Source organism: Heptranchias perlo, chromosome 5, assembly GCF_035084215.1.
Source record: "Heptranchias perlo isolate sHepPer1 chromosome 5, sHepPer1.hap1, whole genome shotgun sequence".
NCBI classification, from domain to species: Eukaryota; Metazoa; Chordata; class Chondrichthyes; order Hexanchiformes; family Hexanchidae; genus Heptranchias; species Heptranchias perlo.
The window spans coordinates 47,164,243-47,184,682 of record NC_090329.1 but is presented as its reverse complement, the minus strand read 5'-3'; the positions used below and the strand labels follow the sequence as shown (position 1 = coordinate 47,184,682).

Sequence of the window (20,440 nt, the reverse complement as noted above, 5' to 3'; positions counted from 1 at the left end):
ACAATAGCAGAGAGGATGGAGGAGTCCAACTCCAACAATAGTGGATTGTTGTCCCAGGTAATTGTGAGAATGTCTGCCGTGGAGAGAGTGGTCTTCTCCATGGAGCTTCAAGCACGACTCGCAAATGAGTCTATGCAGGCCATGACCACGGCCGTGCAGGGGATGTCTGCCACCTCAGATAAGATGACAGATACCTTGGCCTGGAGTTTCTGCTTTGGGCATAATTGTCATTTGGGCGCAAATTGCACCTGAAAATTGTGCTGGTGCATTTTACGCCAAGTTATGCTGAGTTTCCGCAAAAAGCATTAACATAATCACAAACGTAAAATCTGCTTAACACAGTATAATCGTTTATTTTATTTTGCAATCAAAAATAATCATTGATATATTTAAGGGATGTATCTAAGAATAACCTGGTTTTATTAATACAGCTGAAAATGGGTTTATCACTAAAAATAAGCATTTTTAGTAAAGGTGTCCAGTCCTCTGCCTGTGAGTAACCTGTTTTAAAATCACTGAAAATGACTAAAAAAAAACTATACTGAAGCATTTACTACTTTCATTGGTGTACACTAGTCAGCTTCCTAGTAAATTAATATTTTTTAATACTTAAAAACATCGAAACCGTGCCTTTGCACCTGAGAAAACGAGCTTATTTTGAAGACCTTCTTTGAACGGCCGCAGGCGGGCACAGTCGGCAGAAACTCACCATCCTTGTTGTTTTGAGTGGGGAGTGGGCCAGTTTTGTGGGCGGGGCTAGCTTTAGCATGATTTATTTTAAGCCACCGTAAAACATCGTGGAAACTCGAATTACGCTGGATTCAAATTACGTCACTGATCCTCAACATGCTGCTGTCCAGCAGAGTGGTAGAAGTGATGTGGGCCTGGCCCAGGTGAGCGATGATGGTGTAAGGGGACATGGATGTGCGATCTCCACTCAAAGCGCTCCCACGTCTCATCCATTGCCTCACCCCCCAACCAGTACCCGACATGCTGCCTCGTCTCTCGATGGCCGAATCTTCCCCTGCACAGGTGCAGGTGAAGCAGTCTTTGGTGGGGCCATTACGGGCTCCAAAACCCAGAGGTCATAGGCCAAGAGCATCTCAGCAGTCAGAGCAGGGATCTGAGCAGCCTACCTCCACCTCCGCTGAGGCCACAGGGGATGCGCCATATTGAAGCGGTAGGAAGCGTGAGTTCAAGCAATTGTAATTCACCCAGGGTATGCACAAGGATGTTTGAAGAAATGTTATGTTGTGAAGTTTCATTTTTTTATTGGGACATTAAATTTATTGATTAACACCACTTCCAAATTTTGTCCATTATTGTGTCTCAAGTGCCAACATGCCCTTTCATTTGCTTCATGATGAATGTCAACCCATTGGGCAGATGTGCAATGGATGTATGCATGGTTGAAGGACTGTTTTGTGCAAAGTTTGGGGGGGGTGGTGGTTGGTGGCAGGGGTTGGTGGTAGTGGGAGTGGGCCAGAGTATTTGTATGTTTCCTTTTCCCACTCTGACTAAGTGAACCTTTGAGATATGAGGACGTCTCTGGCATCCTGGGCAGCAATGTTCATCAGAAGATGACTGATGAGCGCGCTGGTCATCCTCCACCTCTAATCCTCTCTGCCGCGCAATGTTGTGCAGGACGCAGCACACCACTATGTTTCTCGACGCCCTCACTGGCAAGTACTGAAGGGCGTCTCCAGACCTACCTAGGCACCTGAAAAGCATTGTCAACTTGCCAATGGCTTGCTCAATGACACACCTGGTGGTCATGTGACTATGGTTGTAGCACTCTTGCATCTCATTGGCGGAGTTCCTCATAGGTGTCATGAGCCAAGTTTGAAGGGGGTATCCCATGTCTCCTACGAGCCAGCCCTTAAGTCTGTTTCCTGGTAGGAACATGTCTGGAATGTTGAACTGCTGCATCCCATGAATATTTTTTTAAAATCACATCACAAAAGAAATATATTTGCTCAACTTTTTTCTTAGCACAAACACATTTTGTCGCAATGTCCATGTTAGAGGTAATTTACTGATTTCAGATTAATAGCAGAGTACACATTGGAATTTTGGGAGTGTGCTGTGCATGATTTTCCAACCATCATTTTAAATGGTAGGAAAATCATGCACAATGCAAAGTGAGGCTTCCCATCAGGAGCACGAGTTGGAAAATAACCCTTTTGTGTGGAAAGTGGGCTGAACTTGACACTTCTGATTTGTCAAAAAGGAGGGGTTGAAATTGAGCAGCACTCCCAGCTGCCAAAAGCCATCAACGATGACCCTATTCCAACGAACATGGATAGCGTCATTTAAATAATTGGGGAGGGTGGTCCCAATAGAAGCGCCCACTTCAACTGTCAGCCAGAAAATCAGAGTGGCACTCTGCCGTTCAAACGGAAGAAGGACGGGGCCTTTGAAGGTTCTAAAATTTTCCTACCCTCCACAGGGATGAATTCCCCAGAGGGGATTGATGACCTTCGTCTGGGGGCATCTACTTGGCCAACAACAGAACTCACACCATCTTTCAGCTGGTGTGAGGTCCATTGGGCCTAGGGAGAGTGTAATGGGCAGAATTTCTAGGATATTCTTGGAAACTGCCCCAGAAATCCTCCCACAGCATTCTTTCCACATAGAGATGTGCCAACTCCTTCCCCCTAACTGGAATTTGAGCCGGATTTTAACCAGGGCAGAAACCTGCAGCAGTTCAGGAAGGTGGCCCACCACCACCTTCTCAACTGCAACTAGGGATGGACAACAAATGCCAGCAATGCCCACGTCTCAAGGAATGATAATAAAAAAGATTCAGATTCCTTCCTGAATTCCAGCACCCCTGTGGGCAATCTGCCCCATCTCCTCCTTCCCATCGCACCAGAACTTCAGGCCCACAGTATCCAGAAAGGGAACACATCCTTTTCAAACTGTTGATAATGCCAGATAAACTGTTTCTTTACAATTCTGTTAGTGTTAGTTTTGTTTGTGCCCAATTCTGATAAGCACCTTTTGGTTTATATGTTGCTTATGCTCTGGGCCACCATATGGATGTTAACATAAGCTCTTCTGCTTGTACACCAGTTACCTTCTAAGTGGCTTAATAGGATCTGGCACTGTAGCATAGCTTCTTTGCATAATTCAAAAAAGAGCAATTTTTTGGCCTGTTTCACCATTTTTGATTCTGCAGAGAAAGCCACACGTGAAGGAAAAGCAGAAAGGCTGGCATCAGCCATGTAAATTCACCACTGCACATTCAATTGTGAAGCCTTGAATGATATATTCATAGGCAGGGTAGCTTCATCTGCTTTCAGTTTCAACCTAATTTTATTACTGTCCTCAGCATGGCATGTTACTTGTAATATCACTTGTCTGCAGTAGACTTTTCAATAATATTGTTTTTCATAAGATTATGTAACATTAAATCCCTCTATTCCCCAAATGTGAAAAACATGAGGCAAAAAAGTTGCAGAAAACATTCACAAAGGAAAATATACCTTTTGATTATTAAAATCATATTATAGGAGTCTTGCAACATATGCCTCCAATCTGAAAATTGAGCCAAATTTTGTCTTGTCTGAAGTGACTATTCTCTTTATTTAGAATACATACTTAATATCCTATCAATGAATTTCTTCTCACAACTCAAAAGAGCCACTATTAAGATTCTGTAATTTCTACAGGCCTTTCTGACTAACCAATAATTGGCTGCTTTTTTATTTGCCTGTCATTTCTCTACCATCTGATCTAGTTTTCTTTAGACTTGTGTATAGAATGAATTTCATCACTCTATTGATGTATTGAATCATTTTCTCTGTTTGACTAAGTAGGGACTTGGTACTAATCATCTTTTCACGACAATTGATCTGCAAATTTTATCTATTTTGGTCTTTAAAGAATCTCCTTCCTTTAGCAGACAAAAGATGTAACCCTCCACACCCGCACCCCTGTCAAAAATACCTTATCTGTTTCTATAGATCGATGTGTTATACAAATTTGGGATGCAGAAATACATAGATGTTACAACATGGAAACAGGCTATTCGGCCCAACCGATCTGTGTTGGTATTTCCCCTCCACACAGCTGCCCAGTGTCACCGCCTTGCTGTTATTTTCCAAAGTACAGGAGACCAATGATGGCTGCCATATACCCAACCCGAAGCTCATCCTGGGTGTCAGTAGTAACGATGTTTGTTCTACAACAATTTGATGTGTGACACCCTCGGAAGCTGTGAATGTAGCAAGGCAGTCTATTCTGAGTTGCAGCGTGAATATAGCAGCTGTTATTGACATTGAAGTATGGGTACGCATGAGGTGCCATGAAAGAGCTGTAAGGTTGTATGAGGACTTGGCATGGGCAATACATGTGGGACAGATTGAAAGGCCATATTTTGTGGCGTGTAATCTTGCACCATCAACCTGATGCTTGGTATAATTAGTCTTACCCTGCCAGATTCCTTATATATAGTGTGCCATCTTCTCATTAGATTCATCTACTTTCTGTGAGAAAAACTTTTCATCTTGTTCAATTCTTGCACTCTGTGTGCTATTGCTGCTTTCATGGGTGAATTAAGACTAGAAATACAGATGTATTTATGTTAATGTGTTGAGTTTATTCCAGATATCCTAGTCTCTTGAAAACATCCTAATATTCATCTGTAACGCTTGACTTATCACTCACCACATTTGTGTTCACTGTGCATTTGAATCATTTAGATTTTGCAGTTATTTAAAGGGGCACCATGAAAAATACATGACTCTGATTGGTAATTGGTTGGGAGGTAGGAGATGGAGCAGGGAAAAAGGGAATGTAGATTGGCAGATATGACAAGTGGTGTTCCCCAGGGATCTGTACTGGGGCCTCAGCTTTTCACCATCTATATCAATGACTTGGATGAAGGAATAGAGAGTTGTATATCCAGGTTTGCAGATGATACTGTTAGGAGGCACAGTAAATTGTGTAGATGTGAGCAGGAAGTTACATAGAGACATGGACAGATTAAGTGAGTGGGCAAAACTGTGGCAGATGGAGTTGAATATGTAAGGCCATCCACCTTGGATCAAAGAAAGACAAATCTGAATATTTTCTTAATGGCAGAAGATTAGGAACTGTGGAGGAACAAAGGGATTTGGGTGTCCAGTACTAAAAGTGAGTGAACAAGTACAAAAAGTAATCAAAAAGGCTAATAGAATGTTGGCTTTTATCTCAAAGGGGCTGAAATACAAAGGGGAAGAAGTTATGCTTCAGTTGTGCAGAGCCTTGGTCAGACCTATCTGAAGTACTATGTCCAGTTTTGAGCACCGCACCTCAGGAAGGATATATTGGCCTTGGAGTGGGTTCAGCGCAGGTTTACCAAAATGATACCGGGCTTAAAGGGTTAAATTATGAGGACAGGTTGCATTAACTTGGCTTGTATTCCCTTGAGTTTAGAAGGTTGAGGGGTGATCTAATTGAGGTCTTTAAAATGATAAAGGGATTCATAAAGGGTAGATATAGAAAAACTGTTTCCTCTGGTGGGGGAATCCAGAACGAGGTGGCACAATCTTACAATTAGAACCAGGCCATTTGGGAGTGAAATCAGGAAACACTTTTTCCACACAAAAGGTAGTGGAAATCTGCAACCCTCTCCCACAAAAAGTTGTGGATGCTAAGTCAATTGAAATTTTCAAGACTGAGATTGACAGATTTTTATTAGGCAAGGGTATTAAGGGACATGGATGAAAGGCGGGTAAATTGAGTTGATGTTGAATGGCAGAACAGACTTGAGGGGCTGAATGGCCTATTCCCATTCCTGTGTTCCTATGGCAAAACAATATGAATCGCATTGCAAGGCATTATTGCGGCACCTGCCAATAATAACATTATGAAAGCCCTTCTCAATTAGATAAAAAAAAATTGTTGAACATTTTTTCAAAAATGCCAGTACTGCTGGTAATTTTTTTTGCCAATTGGAATTCAATATTATAAACTAATTATATTTCCTGATTGCTCTCATTTCATTATAGCATGATCCATAACTTATTTACACTTTTATCTGGAATCAGAAATACCTCAGACAATAAACCCTCACACTTCTTAATAACCAGGCAGTATTAGTGCTTCCCAGCCCATTTCCAGTGTTTCATGGTTCTCCCATTTGCTCTGTAGTTGTACCCACAGGATAGTCTCTGCCTTGGCTACAGTCCAAGCAGGAAGTTGATGTCCCTTTCCCTTTGCCTAATAGGTGGAAGATATATTGCACCATCTAGTTTCACAGTGGGAGGAATTCCAGCTAACAGCATCACGTCCCTAAATAGTTGCAGATCAGACATGTGTTGAGAATGTAAGTTGGATCCTTTCATGTCTGAAAGCAGGGTTCAGATCTCTGCAACAGTTTTAAATTAAATGGGTTTAAATGGTCTCAGTTTAATGGAGTTCACAACATAAATCTGCCCAAAAATTTTGCAGAAATTGGGAGTTTGTCAGAAGAGCTATGAGAATAGGATGGCTGGTGCGGAAATGGAAATGTCACAGTGCAGTATCCAGTGCTCTCCTGAGGTTGAGATTCAGGCATATTGTTGAGGCACAATAAGTATTCCTGTAGGCATGTAACCCTTCCTATTGTCGTAGAAGAGACTACTTTTCTAGAATATGTGAAAGATGAGGTGTTCTGTGGAAGAAAAGGTCTTAAAGAAAGCCTGTCTCTCCCCCCCCAACACACACACACACACACACAATTCCCTGAAAGATAGTACTTAAATGAAAGTTGATACTCTGTATCATACTAGGAAATGTATTATACCTTTCCAATTAAAAATAAAAATCCGTCATAGTAGACGCTGCAGTTTCAGATTTTAAAACTCCTACTTTTGGATTAAAGTTTTATATATATGATAAATTCTTCTCATTCAGATAAATTATTTTACACACTAATCCACAAAACTTTAAAAGAATGCAGTAATGAGATGCAAACAACTCCAGCTCAGATTTTAATTGTCTGTATTTATACACAGCTTCATAATATCAATGTACCTACAAGCATGAAATAGAACGGCTCTTACGGACCAGATGGTCAGCATACACAAATGTATAATTTATTTCCTTTATGCACCAGCATCTTGGAAGATAATCTATATTTTCAGCATTAAATATGCTGATGCATATGGTGTAGAAAAAAAGCATATGACCATGGCATGGTGCCCATCACATACTATTTTACTCTTATTAGATGCATTCCTTTAGCTTTTTCATTGTCCTACTTACTGTATAGTGTGTACAGAATGCAGCAGTGACATCTAGCTGTGGGACACACACAAGCTATGCTTTGGAGGAGGAAAAGCTAACACTGAGCACTGTTTTAATGGGGCATTGTCAAAAGTGTTTAGCAAAACATTTTTGTTTGAGGAGGGAGAAGGACCGAGCATCATTTTCACAACACTGACTTCATTCTCAGGTGAAATTATGTCATTCACATCATTGCGTTATGAGTTTATAAGCAAAGATTTGCGCAATAATTTTGTAAATTTTTTTTCCTTTCCTTAGCCTGGAGACACTAAGCCTGATTACAGTGGCACAACACTGAGATCAGCTAACATTGAACAAAGAAACTTGCATTTATATAGCACTCTATCACGTCTTTCAGAAACATCGCAAAGTGTTTCACATACAATTAATTACTTTGAAGTGCAGGCACTGTTAGGGAGACAAACTCAGGAAATACCAGCAATTGACCTTCCTGCTGTGTGTAAAACACTTTTTTTCAAAAAGATGGTGCCCTTTAATTGAACAGCGATTATGTATTTTTTATGTGCCTTAAAGCTTAGCATGTTCAATTCACTTCGAGTGCAAATGGTTACAAATCAATAAAACTGAAAAACCAAAGTGATCTTGAAAGAACAAATGATCTTATTTTGTTCTCTACTTATGGGAAATTGTACTTGTGTTCATGAATAATATATACAGTTTATTGTGAAGTGTTATTCAGAACAAAGGAAACTTCATTTAGGAGACGCTTCCCTAAGCAATTTCTAACAGTAGACTTATATCCATCATATTAAATAATGCAAGTCATTTCATGTCTAAGGAATTAAAGAGGATAAAGAAAGAAAGAAAGAACTTGCTTTATATAGTGCTTTTCATGACCTCAGGACATTCCAAATTACTTTTGAAGTGTAGTCGCTGTTATAGGCAACACGGGAGCCAATTTGCACACTGCAAGGTCCCACAAACAGCAATGAAACAAATGACCAGATCATCTGTTTTAGTTGTTGGTTGAAGGAGAAATGTTAGCCAGGACACCGGGAGAACTCTCCTGCTCTTCTTCGAATAGTGTCATGGAATATTTTATGTCCACCTGAGTGAGGATACAGGGCCTCGATTTAATGTCTCATCCAAAAGACAGCACCTCAAACAGTGCAGCTCTCCCTCAGTATTACATTGATGTGTCAGCCAAGATTATGTGCTCAAGTCTCTGGAGTGGGGCTTGGACTCACAACCTTCTGACTCAGAGGCGACAGTGCTACCACTGAGCCAAACCTATTTCATTGTGAGTTTGAGGCTGGCTATACAATTCAGGAACAATAGTCGCAAGTTAGTCGGACCAGCCTATCTCATGAGTGAAACTTTTGAAAGTATCAAGTGTTTATTATGTAGTAGAATTCTTTTATTCCTGCAACAGCTCAGTGAGCTAGTCCAGTTGGTAGCTGAGTTATACAGACAAGGAAGGTCATGTGTTTCATGCCTGCCTTAATTGATAACAGCAGGGAAGTGGTAAAGGTGGTAAAATGGGCCTCAACACTCTGGACTAGAGCTGGAAAAATCAGCCAAGGTTGCTACTCCTGATCACTATCCAGCAACCCTTGCTGAAAGTGTGAGGGTGAGGACAGTATCAGGTTCAGTTGTGATGCTTCCTGACATTCCAGTAGCTTATTGGCACTCACTGCCAAGGCTCGTACATACAAAATGGCCACTTGGGAGAGGTGTCAGATGGTTGCCGTGGAACCATACCCAGCAACACCTTCAGGAGAGAAGAGAAGCAAAATTATCAGAGAAAATTGCAAGATTTATTTTCAAGGAGAATTTGTTTTATATAAATGTTTTATTTAATTCAGTAAAATTTACACATGGGCTATGGTAAATTACAGTTTGCATTAATGATAGTTATAGATACTTGCATTGAATACCTTGCATAGTTATGAACATTTTGGTAGCACTGTGTAAGGAGGATTGACCAGACAATGTTCGCTAGTGAAGAGCGAAGTCAAGCAAGGAAGATGTACCAGGAGATCTTGCTGGGTGCTGAGGCATGGATAAGATTTGGGCAACATATAGCCTTGGGGTGCATTCATGTATGTTTTTGTTTATCTTTTAATTATAAATAAGGAAAGCGTATTCCTGTTGAATCATAATAAGATTTATGATCAGTAATCACCAGGAAATAGCAAGTGTTTACCATAATTTTTTACCATTCGTATGAAGTTCTATATACAATGAGCAGCTGGGGGAAAGGAGTGGGCTGAGAAGATAAGTCAAAAGCAACAGTTTGTCAGGAGGGAATGAAAGCATGACACAAAACTACTTATGATATTTTGTCAGAATTTCAAGGAAAGTAATATAAATGATCTACAGATGTATGTTGTGCTTTGATTCATCAGGTGAGCACATATACTGCTAATGCTAATAGCAGTATAGAAGTGGCACACACATAAGTGAAATGACATTGCTTGCACCCACCATTATACTTAACGCACACTCCAGTTTCCTTTGAAAGTCAGGTTGCATCCATACAGGATAGCATCGCGAGGAGGCAGGAACCACTTCACTACAATGGATGATATTGTGTAAATGGGATGGATGTCAGATCGAATCTATCTGCAAATCCAACTCTCTGTGGAACCCCCAACACCTGGTGCTTTCAGACCTGAACTGCAGATTGCACCACAAATGTGTTTGCTGTGATTCAGGTATCAAAGTTGAGCACGGCTACCGACCAAAAAATTGTAATGATATCTAAAATCATTGTCCAATTATTATAACCAATAGTTATCGCTCTTGGGGATAACCTTCATGTTTTTAATGGCACCAAAATTAGCAAAATTGTTTTGTGCGCATGTGTTGTGATATCACCTGATGATTCCCAACTAACTCAGTTTGGTTTTCAAGGTGCCAGTATGAACTAGCTCTACAAACCTGAAGTGAACATTGGAGAGATTCCTTCCAAGTTCGATCTACCGTCTGGGGCTGAACCAGGCTATTCTCAATCTCAGCATCCTATTTGACCCTGAGCTGAGCTTCCGACCCCATATCCTCTCCATCATAAAGACCGCCTACTTTCACCTCCGCAACATTGCTCTGCCTCAGCGTATCTGCTGCTGAAACACTCATCCATGCTTTTGTCACCTCTAGACTCCACTATTCTAATGCTGTCCTGGCCGGCCTCCCATCTTCCACCTTCTGTAAACTGGAACACCATGTCCTGCTCACTCATCATCCCTGTGCTCAATGATCTATATTGTCCCCGGTCCACCAATGCCTTGATTTTAAAATTCTCATCCTCGTGTTCAAATCCCTCCATCGCCTTGCCCCTCCCTATCTCTGTCACCACCTCCAGCCCTACAATTCAAAGATCTCTGTGTTCCTTCAAATCTGGCCTCCTGTTCATTCTCACTCCCTTCGCCCCATCATTGGCAGCTGTGCCTTCAGCCATATAGGCACTAAGCTCTGGAACTCCCTCCCTAACCCTCTCCGCCTCTCTCCTTTAAGACCTTCCTTAAAACCTACCTCTTTAACCAAGGTTTTGGTCATCCTACACTTTGTCCTTTGGCTCAGTGTCACTTTTTGTCTGATTATGCTCCTGTGAAGTGCCTTGGGACCCTACAAGTGCAAGTTATTGTTGTTGTTTATAATAGCTGGCATGTAAATGTGCCATCATGTTCATGGAGGGAGTTCCAGAACTTATTGGCTGAAGGCACAGCTGCCAATGATGGAATGAAGAGAGTGAGGATGAACTGGAGGCCAGATTTGTTCATGTTAGGCAAATAAAACTCTTTAAATTGCAGTGCAAGCATTAAATTGGTACTAATTGCATATAGTGAACTTAGATATACTAAAGCACCACTTTTCAGAAAAGATTCTTACATTGTACTTATCATATAACTGATTAGTATATTCCTGTTACATTGGAAATCATCTATTATTTAAGTTCATAAATAGTAGTGAATGTGCCTCATGAGATCAATATAAAACAATGATTGTAGTCACAAATCATCTGGTTGTTATGTATTAATAGATTATTTTATGCTGTGACATTGGCTTTGCCCATGTGGTACCAACACTATTTGCACAACAGAGAGTGTGTAGTTGCATTGTTATTAGTTGGGAGGGACAGTTTGGAAAATAATGCGAAAAATTTTGGTTGAATACAGATTAAAAAAAGAGAGCTTCACATCAACTGCAGTTATGCTACAACCCACCCCAAAGTCAAGTCACATTGACACCAACAACGCGGGACTGGGGTGTTTTACTGCATTTTTAGCACTGACGCAACTAAACTCTTGGCGTGCACTAGCGCCAAACGTCATACATTTTAAAAACATTCTGCTTTTAAAAGAACTCTGTTTCAGGAATCAGTCTGAGGATTGAGTACTGAAGAAACTGAAGCCAGTTTCTAATCCTGTTCACAACCAGAAAATACTGAGAATGCAGCACCTACTTTGGATTAGAGAGTTGTTGAATCAGTGTCAACAATGCTGCAAATTCCAACTGAGCTATTTATTTTATAACTGAATTTGGTGCTTTCATTTAATCAAACTGTCAGTAGGTCATGTTCACTCACATGGTTCTCCATTTAGTGACATTTTGTTGTGAATGGGATTTCAACATACTGATTGTAGAATAAGTCATTTTGTTGCTGTGGTATGGCAATAATTGTGTAAAAAAAATCGAAAGTATTCAGCAACCACTGTACATTGTATAGGTATTATTGTACATTCAGTGATTGAAAATGGCATTATGATGATTACTTGAATAGTTGACTCATAACGATTGTCTGTCTTACAGTGCCGTGGTCCTGGATGGTAAAATCTATGCTACGGGAGGAATCGTCAGTAGTGAAGGACCTGCATTGGGAAACATGGAAACGTATGATCCCCGCACTAACAATTGGACACTCCTGCCAAACATGCCATGTCCAGTGTTCAGGCACGGTTGTGTAGTCATCAAAAAATACATTCAAAGTGGTTGACACTGTGACATGATAGCAGTTCCTGAATTGTTTTATTCTGCAGTAGCAGTGCTTTAAAACAATGAACATGTTGCTCTTTACTGTCTACATTGAATGTAGATTCCATACTCACCATTAGGTGAAATAGGGCAAAAATCCCTATGGATGTATTATAGTATAACTTATGGTACTTCTAGTAGTGTCACAAGACATGGCACTTGTTTTAGGTATTGGGCAATTCAGGTATGAATGCCTGCTTTATAACAATCATCAGTTTTGCTTTCAAACAGTTACCTTTATATTGTTAAAGGCCATTTAGAAGGTAAATCGGTTTGTAGAGTGTGATATCTACAGTATCAGAGTGTAGCAGCATGTACACTATTCACTAAAAGCAAGACGTAGTCCCACAGAGCACTACATCCGAGAGAATGTAGTGACGATCTCAAGCAATCCAATTGTACACAGGGACAACACCAACTGGAAGTTTGGATAGTTCCATAAATTGTACACGTCTAAAACGAACAGCAACAGCAAACGACACTGAAATTTATGCAATCAGTATCAAAGCCAATACTAGAAAAACAAAAAGCAAATCATGTCTAGAAGCAGTTTTCTCCAATTACATGAAATGTCAGCTGCAAGTCCGGAAAATAAATGAAAATGCAAATGATTTTGGGGGGAAACTATATTTGAAAGAAATATTTTTAGATCCCCTTTGTTTTATTATCAGTGCCCCCATTGGTGGTGATTTTAAAAACACCTAGAGGTTAGTAATGTTGTTTTCCGAATTGTTATTGAGAGACAGGAGCAGTGAGATTAATGCCATGAGTGTTCAGAGGGTATAGCTGTAATGTCTTACTTTGCCACCTGTATTGATTTTTTTTCATATTTATATCATAGATGACATACAACAAACGTGCTGCACTACAATAAGTAAGCGTAGACCTAGTATTTGTTTCTGTAATCCCTTTTACAGCAGCCAACGTAAAAGTGCCATTTAGCAGGGGGATATTTTCACTTATTTTGCCATGTTTCATTTTAGGTTATCACATGAAAGCACCTGTTCATTCTATACCTATTATATTCAAAAAATGCTTAAACTAAACAAGGCAAAATGTTCTAATCTCAATGTTTAAACCAAGGTACAAATTTTATCCTGGTAAAATAACTCTCCGTACAATTTTACACTTAATTGTCACCATGTGACTAGTTTGCTTCTTGTATAAAGTATACACTGGGGAAGGGTGGAAGGATAAAAGCTGGTGAGGCACTTACATGTGATATTAATGGTTCAATAGCAACTCATAGAAGTAACAGATAATATATATTGGCCCTTCATCTATGACAGAGTAGCTAATAGATATGAGTACTATGAGCTGTATTAATGATAGGAGCCATACTAATTTATGTAGCATCTTGGATAGATACATCAGTGTGTACATCTCCTGTGCTAATAGTTTAGGTTTCCTGTACAAATCTAGTATGATGCGCATACTAGCTTCAGCTTTTTAGTGAATATATGAATATGATTTTGCAGTCACATAATTGGTAGTATCCTGAGTTTCACCCCTCTGAATATTGAATATACCATCTACTGTAGTTCAAAAATAGGCACAATTTTTCATTGGCAGTGAGTATTTTTTGTAAACTTCCAATATTAAAATATATATATATATATATATATGGTAGAACTACAGCAATGTATGGACCAAAAATACTTCTGTACAGTATTTTCTGACAAAATTGTAATCTTATTTAATAAATTATTAGGGCATTTTCAACCACATGTTGCAGTGGGCCCAATGTCTAAAGAGATGTTCCCAGGTCAACTGATATGCAAGTTAACTACATACTCACATTGAAATTTAAAAATGCAACATTTAATCAATAAAATAGACACCATCAGATTGATACATAAAAACTAAAAAAGAACAGCTAATCCTAGTTGAGATTAATTAATGTCTCCTAACAGATTCCCTCATTACTATATTCTAGGTCTCCTTCCTCCACGCGCTGCAAGAGTATATCCTGGGGCTCCGTTGATTTTAAGCAAATCACAGGCTCAGCATAGATATGATACCATACAAATAGCTGGTACTATACATGCCAGTTAAATTCATACAAGGTCCTCTTTCGCCAACCTAGTCAAGGTCTAAATGGGAGTCAATGCTGGTTTTTATAGCCTCAATACATCTCTCTCTCTCTCTCCTTGTCACCCTGGGGTGCTAAAATCAATTGCAGTTGGCATTGTAATTCAAAAGACCAATATGACATGACAAAAGGTTCATTTGACATTCATTCAGCAAATGTTGCACACTTCTTTCTACATTTCAAAATTTGACTTAAAACTAAAGAATTCAACTGATGTAATCCATTGAAACTCATCTTTAAAATACTGTTTAAAAAGACATTTTTTTATTTCAACCATTGTTATGTTAATTTCTTTCTCTTTCTTTACTTCTGCTTTCTCACCCTTTTGTTTCTTCATTTCCTCCTACTTTTACGCCTTTTCCGTTATTAGCAACTTCTGCAGTCTCTATTTTATTTCCCTGCTTGTCCCTCGTTTTCCTTCCTCAGTCCCATCACTTTAACAGTAAGTCATAACAATCTGTGGTCACACTGTTGTCACTTCTCCACCAGTCTCCCCTGACTCTCATGCTTTGCGAAGGCAAAATTTTTGTTTCAAAAGGCAGTTATATACAAACAAGGTTTTTGGATATAATGGAAATCAACCTTAATTTCTCAAACTCCCGTCCATTATTTCTCCACATGAATTTCCACAGATTTCTGACATTTAGGTATTCCTGGCCCAACATACACCACCACAGATCTGAGCTCATGCCTTACAGTCCAGCGCAGTCCAACCAAAATGGCTTTGCTGTCATTTCTGGAATTTGGTTAGGCAGTTGAGAAGCCAAGCCATATATGGTTGGCATCATAGAGCCAGTTCATTTATCTCCCAACTAAACATTCTTTGCTCATAGTCAAACTTGAGACAAGCTCTTCAGCTTTTGACAGGAGTAGGTTTGATTAGAAAGACAGAGTATTGAATATTCAATTATCTAAACCAGTCTGTTTGGCCTTTGGTTTTGTTTTTCAGGTTTCCCAGGAGCCTACGGTATTGATAACCCTTTAGAACTGGGCACCGAAATTACCATAAAATATGCTAGGCTATCTTTTTCAGGTTAAGCATGCTGTTAACATACAACAAAAGTATAGCTTTTTCCTTTATGTTAAGTGCAGTAACCAGCCCTATGCTGTCTAGATAACATATGTAAACAATTTTACAACACCAAGTTATAGTCCAGCAATTTTATTTTAAATTCACAAGCTTTCGGAGGCTTCCTCCTTCCTCAGGTAAATGTTCAGGAGCTCCTTGAAGCCTACGCATTTATACATATAGAACAATACATGGTGTTTACAGAATGCCCCTGCAACTGCCCGTTGCCAAGGCAATCACCGTGTTCAGACAGAGAGGTGTCACCTGCAGAACCCCCGAATACACATTCAACAAATTGTTGAATGTGTATTCGGGGGTTCTGCAGGTGACACCTCTCTGTCTGAACACGGTGATTGCCTTGGCAACGGGCAGTTGCAGGGGCATTCTGTAATCACCATGTATTGTTCTATATGTATAAATGCGTAGGCTTCAAGGAGCTCCTGAACATTTACCTGAGGAAGGAGGAAGCCTCCGAAAGCTTGTGAATTTAAAATAAAATTGCTGGACTATAACTTGGTGTTGTAAAATTGTTTACAATTGTCAACCCCAGTCCATCACCGGCATCTCCACATCATAGATAACATATGGGAGAGCAAATGAAGAAGGCAGATACAGAGTATAAGCACACAAGGTGCTAAGGCACCAACTGAAATTTTACACTTAGAGAGTATGCTCCAGCTTGGCTATCATAAATATGCCTTTCGGCACAGACCCAGAACAAACTCAGTGCCTCCATATATACAAACCTTCCAAACTCAGAAATGCTGTTGAACAACTTCAAAAAGGATGACAACTGAAAAAGAGACCTGATTCAAGGCCTATGACCCAGCCCACTGCTTCAAGGCATCCAAAGAAGTTAAATTCTTCAATATTACATTTGTATCAAGAGTTTTTTTTAGTGGAAGCTGAAACCCAATAAGTAAAAGCAAAATACTGCAGATGCTGGGAATCTGAAACCAAATAAACAGAAAATGCTGGAAATGTATCGCAGGTCATTCAGCATCTGTAGAGAGAAGAGACAAGTTTATATTTTGGGCTTGAGACCTTCTTCAGAACGGAAGGATCTGTAACCAAACTGAAAATTTGTTCTCCCCACAGATGCTGACCGATCTGTGTGTGAGCAGCATTTTCTGGTTTTGTCCCAAAAGCCTATATGCCTTCCTCAGTAACCAGTACAGCAAAACAGACAGCTCTTATTTAAATACTGAACAAATCAATGCTCTCGCCATTGTCAGCATGTTGGATGCATCAGGCGCCTCGGAGCGATACTTGTGTGCAGATACCACACTCCTGTTTTATTCCTCAGCCATGCCGTGTTAGACCGGGGCAATGACAGCAGGGCAATGAGCATCAGGACAGCAGACAGGCTCAGCGATTTCAGTTGCCATCATTACTATTATGTTCTGTAGTAGCACAGTGAGATTGGGTTTATGTTATAGATGAGAACTCCCAGGACAAAGCATGGAGAGGAATTGAAGCTCAATTAGCCCACAACTATCTCCTGCGGAAACAATAACATTTTGGTGTTCAATTAGATTCTAAGGATACAAGAGTTACTGGAAGTTTATGTAGTCTATGTTGCTATCTTATTTAAACTGTTAACTCACACACACACACACACACACACACACACATCAGACCTTGGAGAGATCGGTACATGGATTCGGAATTGAAATTCATTGTTTTACAAGATTGAGACTTTATTTGGAATTGCAGCATAGCCAATAAACTTAATTCACAATCTCAAATCAACTGAATTGAAGTTACCTTCCTACCTACTTCTGGTAACAATAGGGAGAATCGTCCCACAAGACTTTGTACAAAATATTTTTTCTGTGCATGCACAATGTTACCACGTGCGCAAAAAATATCTGATGCAAGGTTTGTGGGGCAATTTGAGGGCCTTACAAATGGCCACTGAAAAAGTTGACTGCTCACGCACAATGCAAGCAGTTGGCAACTATTTGCCTCCATAGTTGGGTTACCATATCAGCACCGACATCAACCAATGACTTTAAATACTGTGCAAAACGCAGTTGTCCATTTACATTCCCTGATGCTCACAATCGCATTCAGATAAAATGCTTATCACCTCAACATGGTTGCCAACTTTACTTCTAGTTCACAAACAGCATCCATAAGGAATGGCTGCATTGTGTACACCACATTATTCAGAATAAGATTAGACAAGCATAGTAAACCCAAGAAATCCGACCACACCCAGTCAGGCATCGCCAAGTGCACATCGACACAACACATTGATGAGGACTCCGTGACTTCAGTTAACATTAGGAACTCACTGCTGTCAGACAATGCCAAGATGGCTCCAAAGACCTTTTTATGCCAAGAAGTCACTAGTACCAAAATATTATTGGCATCGACTAGTGGCACACTCTTTGCAAATCAAGGGCAGATTATAGCTGGTGCCTGGGGTTGCACATCTCCCCTCAGTCAGGGACTTCTTAGCTTAGAGATCCCAGCATCGCCCAGGACAGTATTATTGAATGAATGCCAGTACCATTGGTAACCAATACCCTTCAGACTACGCCCTCAGGGGTAGTGAAAATAAAGCAAATATATTTCCTTCCGCTCTTCCTCACTCCCCACTCAGCTAAAGAGATAGAGAAGGCCTCACAAACAACAACTCACAAAAATATCTTTAAACAGTTATTCCTAAGACCCTGTTCCTAATCGAGGACCAAATGCAAACGTGTAGAAAGTCTTGACAGTTATTCATTTCCTATGGTGCAAAGGCCAAAGGCAGACCACTGCTTAAGCAGTGGATAACCAAATGGGTGGTTGCATGTTTCTTTGCGATCATCTTGCCTGGAAGAATTCCATGGGGGACGTTAAGGCTCTTTCCACAACTGCTTCCTGGGCATGTCTCAATCAGGTTCTAGTTGGCAGCATACGCAAGACTATTACATGGAGCAATCCTCAAACATTTACCAAACATTAGCGCTTTGTTTAAATTTAGCGGCAACAAACAATAACGCCTTTGGCAAATTGGTCCTGTAAGCTGATGTTAAAGGTCCCAAACAGCAGCCTCCTAAATATTTTGGTGTGTGACGAATGAAAAAGATAGATAAGCCTATCTGGTAGGGTCACCTTTATCCTTCAAATGGTATAAATCCTCCACACACAACTGCCACACACACATCCATCCCCCAGGCCTTCCATAGATACAGTTTGTAAGCACATAAAACAAAAGAACAGACTATGTGTTGCACTGAGCATTTGCAATGTCGTAACGTTTTCAATTGTGTAGTTTCCCCACAAGTAGGGGAATCTAGGCTATACCCTTGCATTGTGTGAAGATACATATCATTAGAAAGAATGAAGATAGCCGTACTAGGCAGATAATCTTTCTTTCCATAAATCTGTTCCTGGTGCTTCCAGAATACCAGCCCTGAAGTGGAATAGAGAGTGGGTTCCTAACAGATCTCATTCGGCACTAAATTGGCAATCTCATTCAGAGAGACCGCAGGATGGCAGGTATGGAATTGGAAAAAAAATTCACACTGGTGCAGTAGAGCCTCTTCTGAGGTTAGGCAATGTAAAGGGAGCTACAATCTCCATCTAAATGTTCCATATCTGACTTGAGATTGTTGATACTGGAAGTCAAAAATGAAAAGGTTTCATTCCCCAGGAATATTGGGCGTGATTTTGACCTCGAGCCGGGAAGGGGCCGGGTGGGGGTCAAATTGCGGACGGGAAACCAGGAAGCACAGGTTTCCCGGACGTCCTTTCGATTTTTACGTAAGGACGTCTTTTATTTTTGTTTGTCGGTTTGCTGTCCGACTGACCGGCCTGATTGACTGGCTGGTCTCAGTTGGGCAGGAGACCAGCCAGGGAGAAGACGTGTTCGGGTAAGTCTTTGTTTGTATGGATGGCGGGGAGGCACGAGGAGCATGGGTGGGCAAAGGGGGGGGATGGGTTGGCAAGGGGGATGGGTGGACATAGGCATAGGTTAGCATGGGGCAGTGGTTGGCACTGAGGTCAGTAGTCATGAGGGGAGGGATCGGGAGTCAGTCACAAGGGGGGATGTCGGGATCGGGGGTCATCGCGGGAGTCCACGATCGTTATGGGGGAGGATCGGGGGGGTCGGGGTCGGGGTCCGTAGTCAGGGTCAGGGGTCCATGATCGGTGGGGGGAGGTTCGGGGATCAGGTTCGGGGGTCTGCGATTGGCGATCGGGGTCGTGAGTCCGCGATCGGGAATAGGGGTGGGTCCGCAATCATTGGGGGGTTCGCTGCAGGTAGGCTTGTTGGGCCTGGGGGAAGCACTCCTACTCCTCCCGGCCCACGAGTTGTGCCAGAAAGGCACCTACCTCTTAGTTGCAGGCCTTCTCGCCTCCTTTCATGAGGCGTAAAAGAGGCCCGGGAATCCTGGCCCCCCTGGTCTTGAAATCGGAAATTAAAGAAAAATGGAGGCCTGAAGCCTCCTTAAAAGGTTTGAAGGCCCGACCCACCTCCTGGGAGCGGGTTGGTCGCCCGCCCCTTGTCCCTCCCCGGTGAAAACCAGAAATGGGTTGGAGGCGGGTTGAGGGCGGGTCTGAAATAATTGAAATTTTCAATGCTCCCCCCCACCCCCAACCCACCGTTTTCACTGTTAAAATCATGCCCATTGTCTCTCACGAAATTAATTTGAAAGAAACTCAAAGATCAAAGAGAAAATGTCAGCAGAAACCAACTACTTTGCCATATTATTCCACATCAATTTTAATAGTTTGTTTTCATAACAGAAAGTGCTTTCTTTTCCTCTCCCACATTTGCAATAACACTGAAATGGCACTGAGCTAAGTGTCAGAGATAGCACAATATTAGAAAGTATTGAAGTAAATTGGGTTACACTAACCCTTTACTTTAATGGAAAAAAAGTGTTCTTTGCTCAGACATTGCTGGAAAAACCATATAAAAAACATCCCCTTTAAGCCGGCATTTCATTTGCCTCTCAGAACACCAACTTGTGGTTAAAGATCTATTTCATGTACTAAACTGAATTTCAAGGAGGGTTTTGTTTTAAAGGAAT

At 40.9% G+C, this 20,440-nt stretch overlaps 1 protein-coding gene across 2 annotated transcripts in view; it reads left to right on the top strand.

The window, feature by feature from the left end:
* Nucleotides 1–13,816, top strand: part of LOC137321733 (kelch-like protein 29) — a 459,448-nt gene extending 445,632 nt beyond the window's left edge. For both annotated transcript variants that reach the window (XM_067984319.1, XM_067984318.1), the window contains exon 14: nt 12,028–13,816. In XM_067984319.1, coding sequence (XP_067840420.1) covers nt 12,028–12,211 — 184 coding nt within the window. In that variant the 3' untranslated portion in view covers nt 12,212–13,816. The remainder of the gene's footprint in view (nt 1–12,027) is intronic.
* Nucleotides 13,817–20,440: the final 6,624 nt, after the last annotated feature.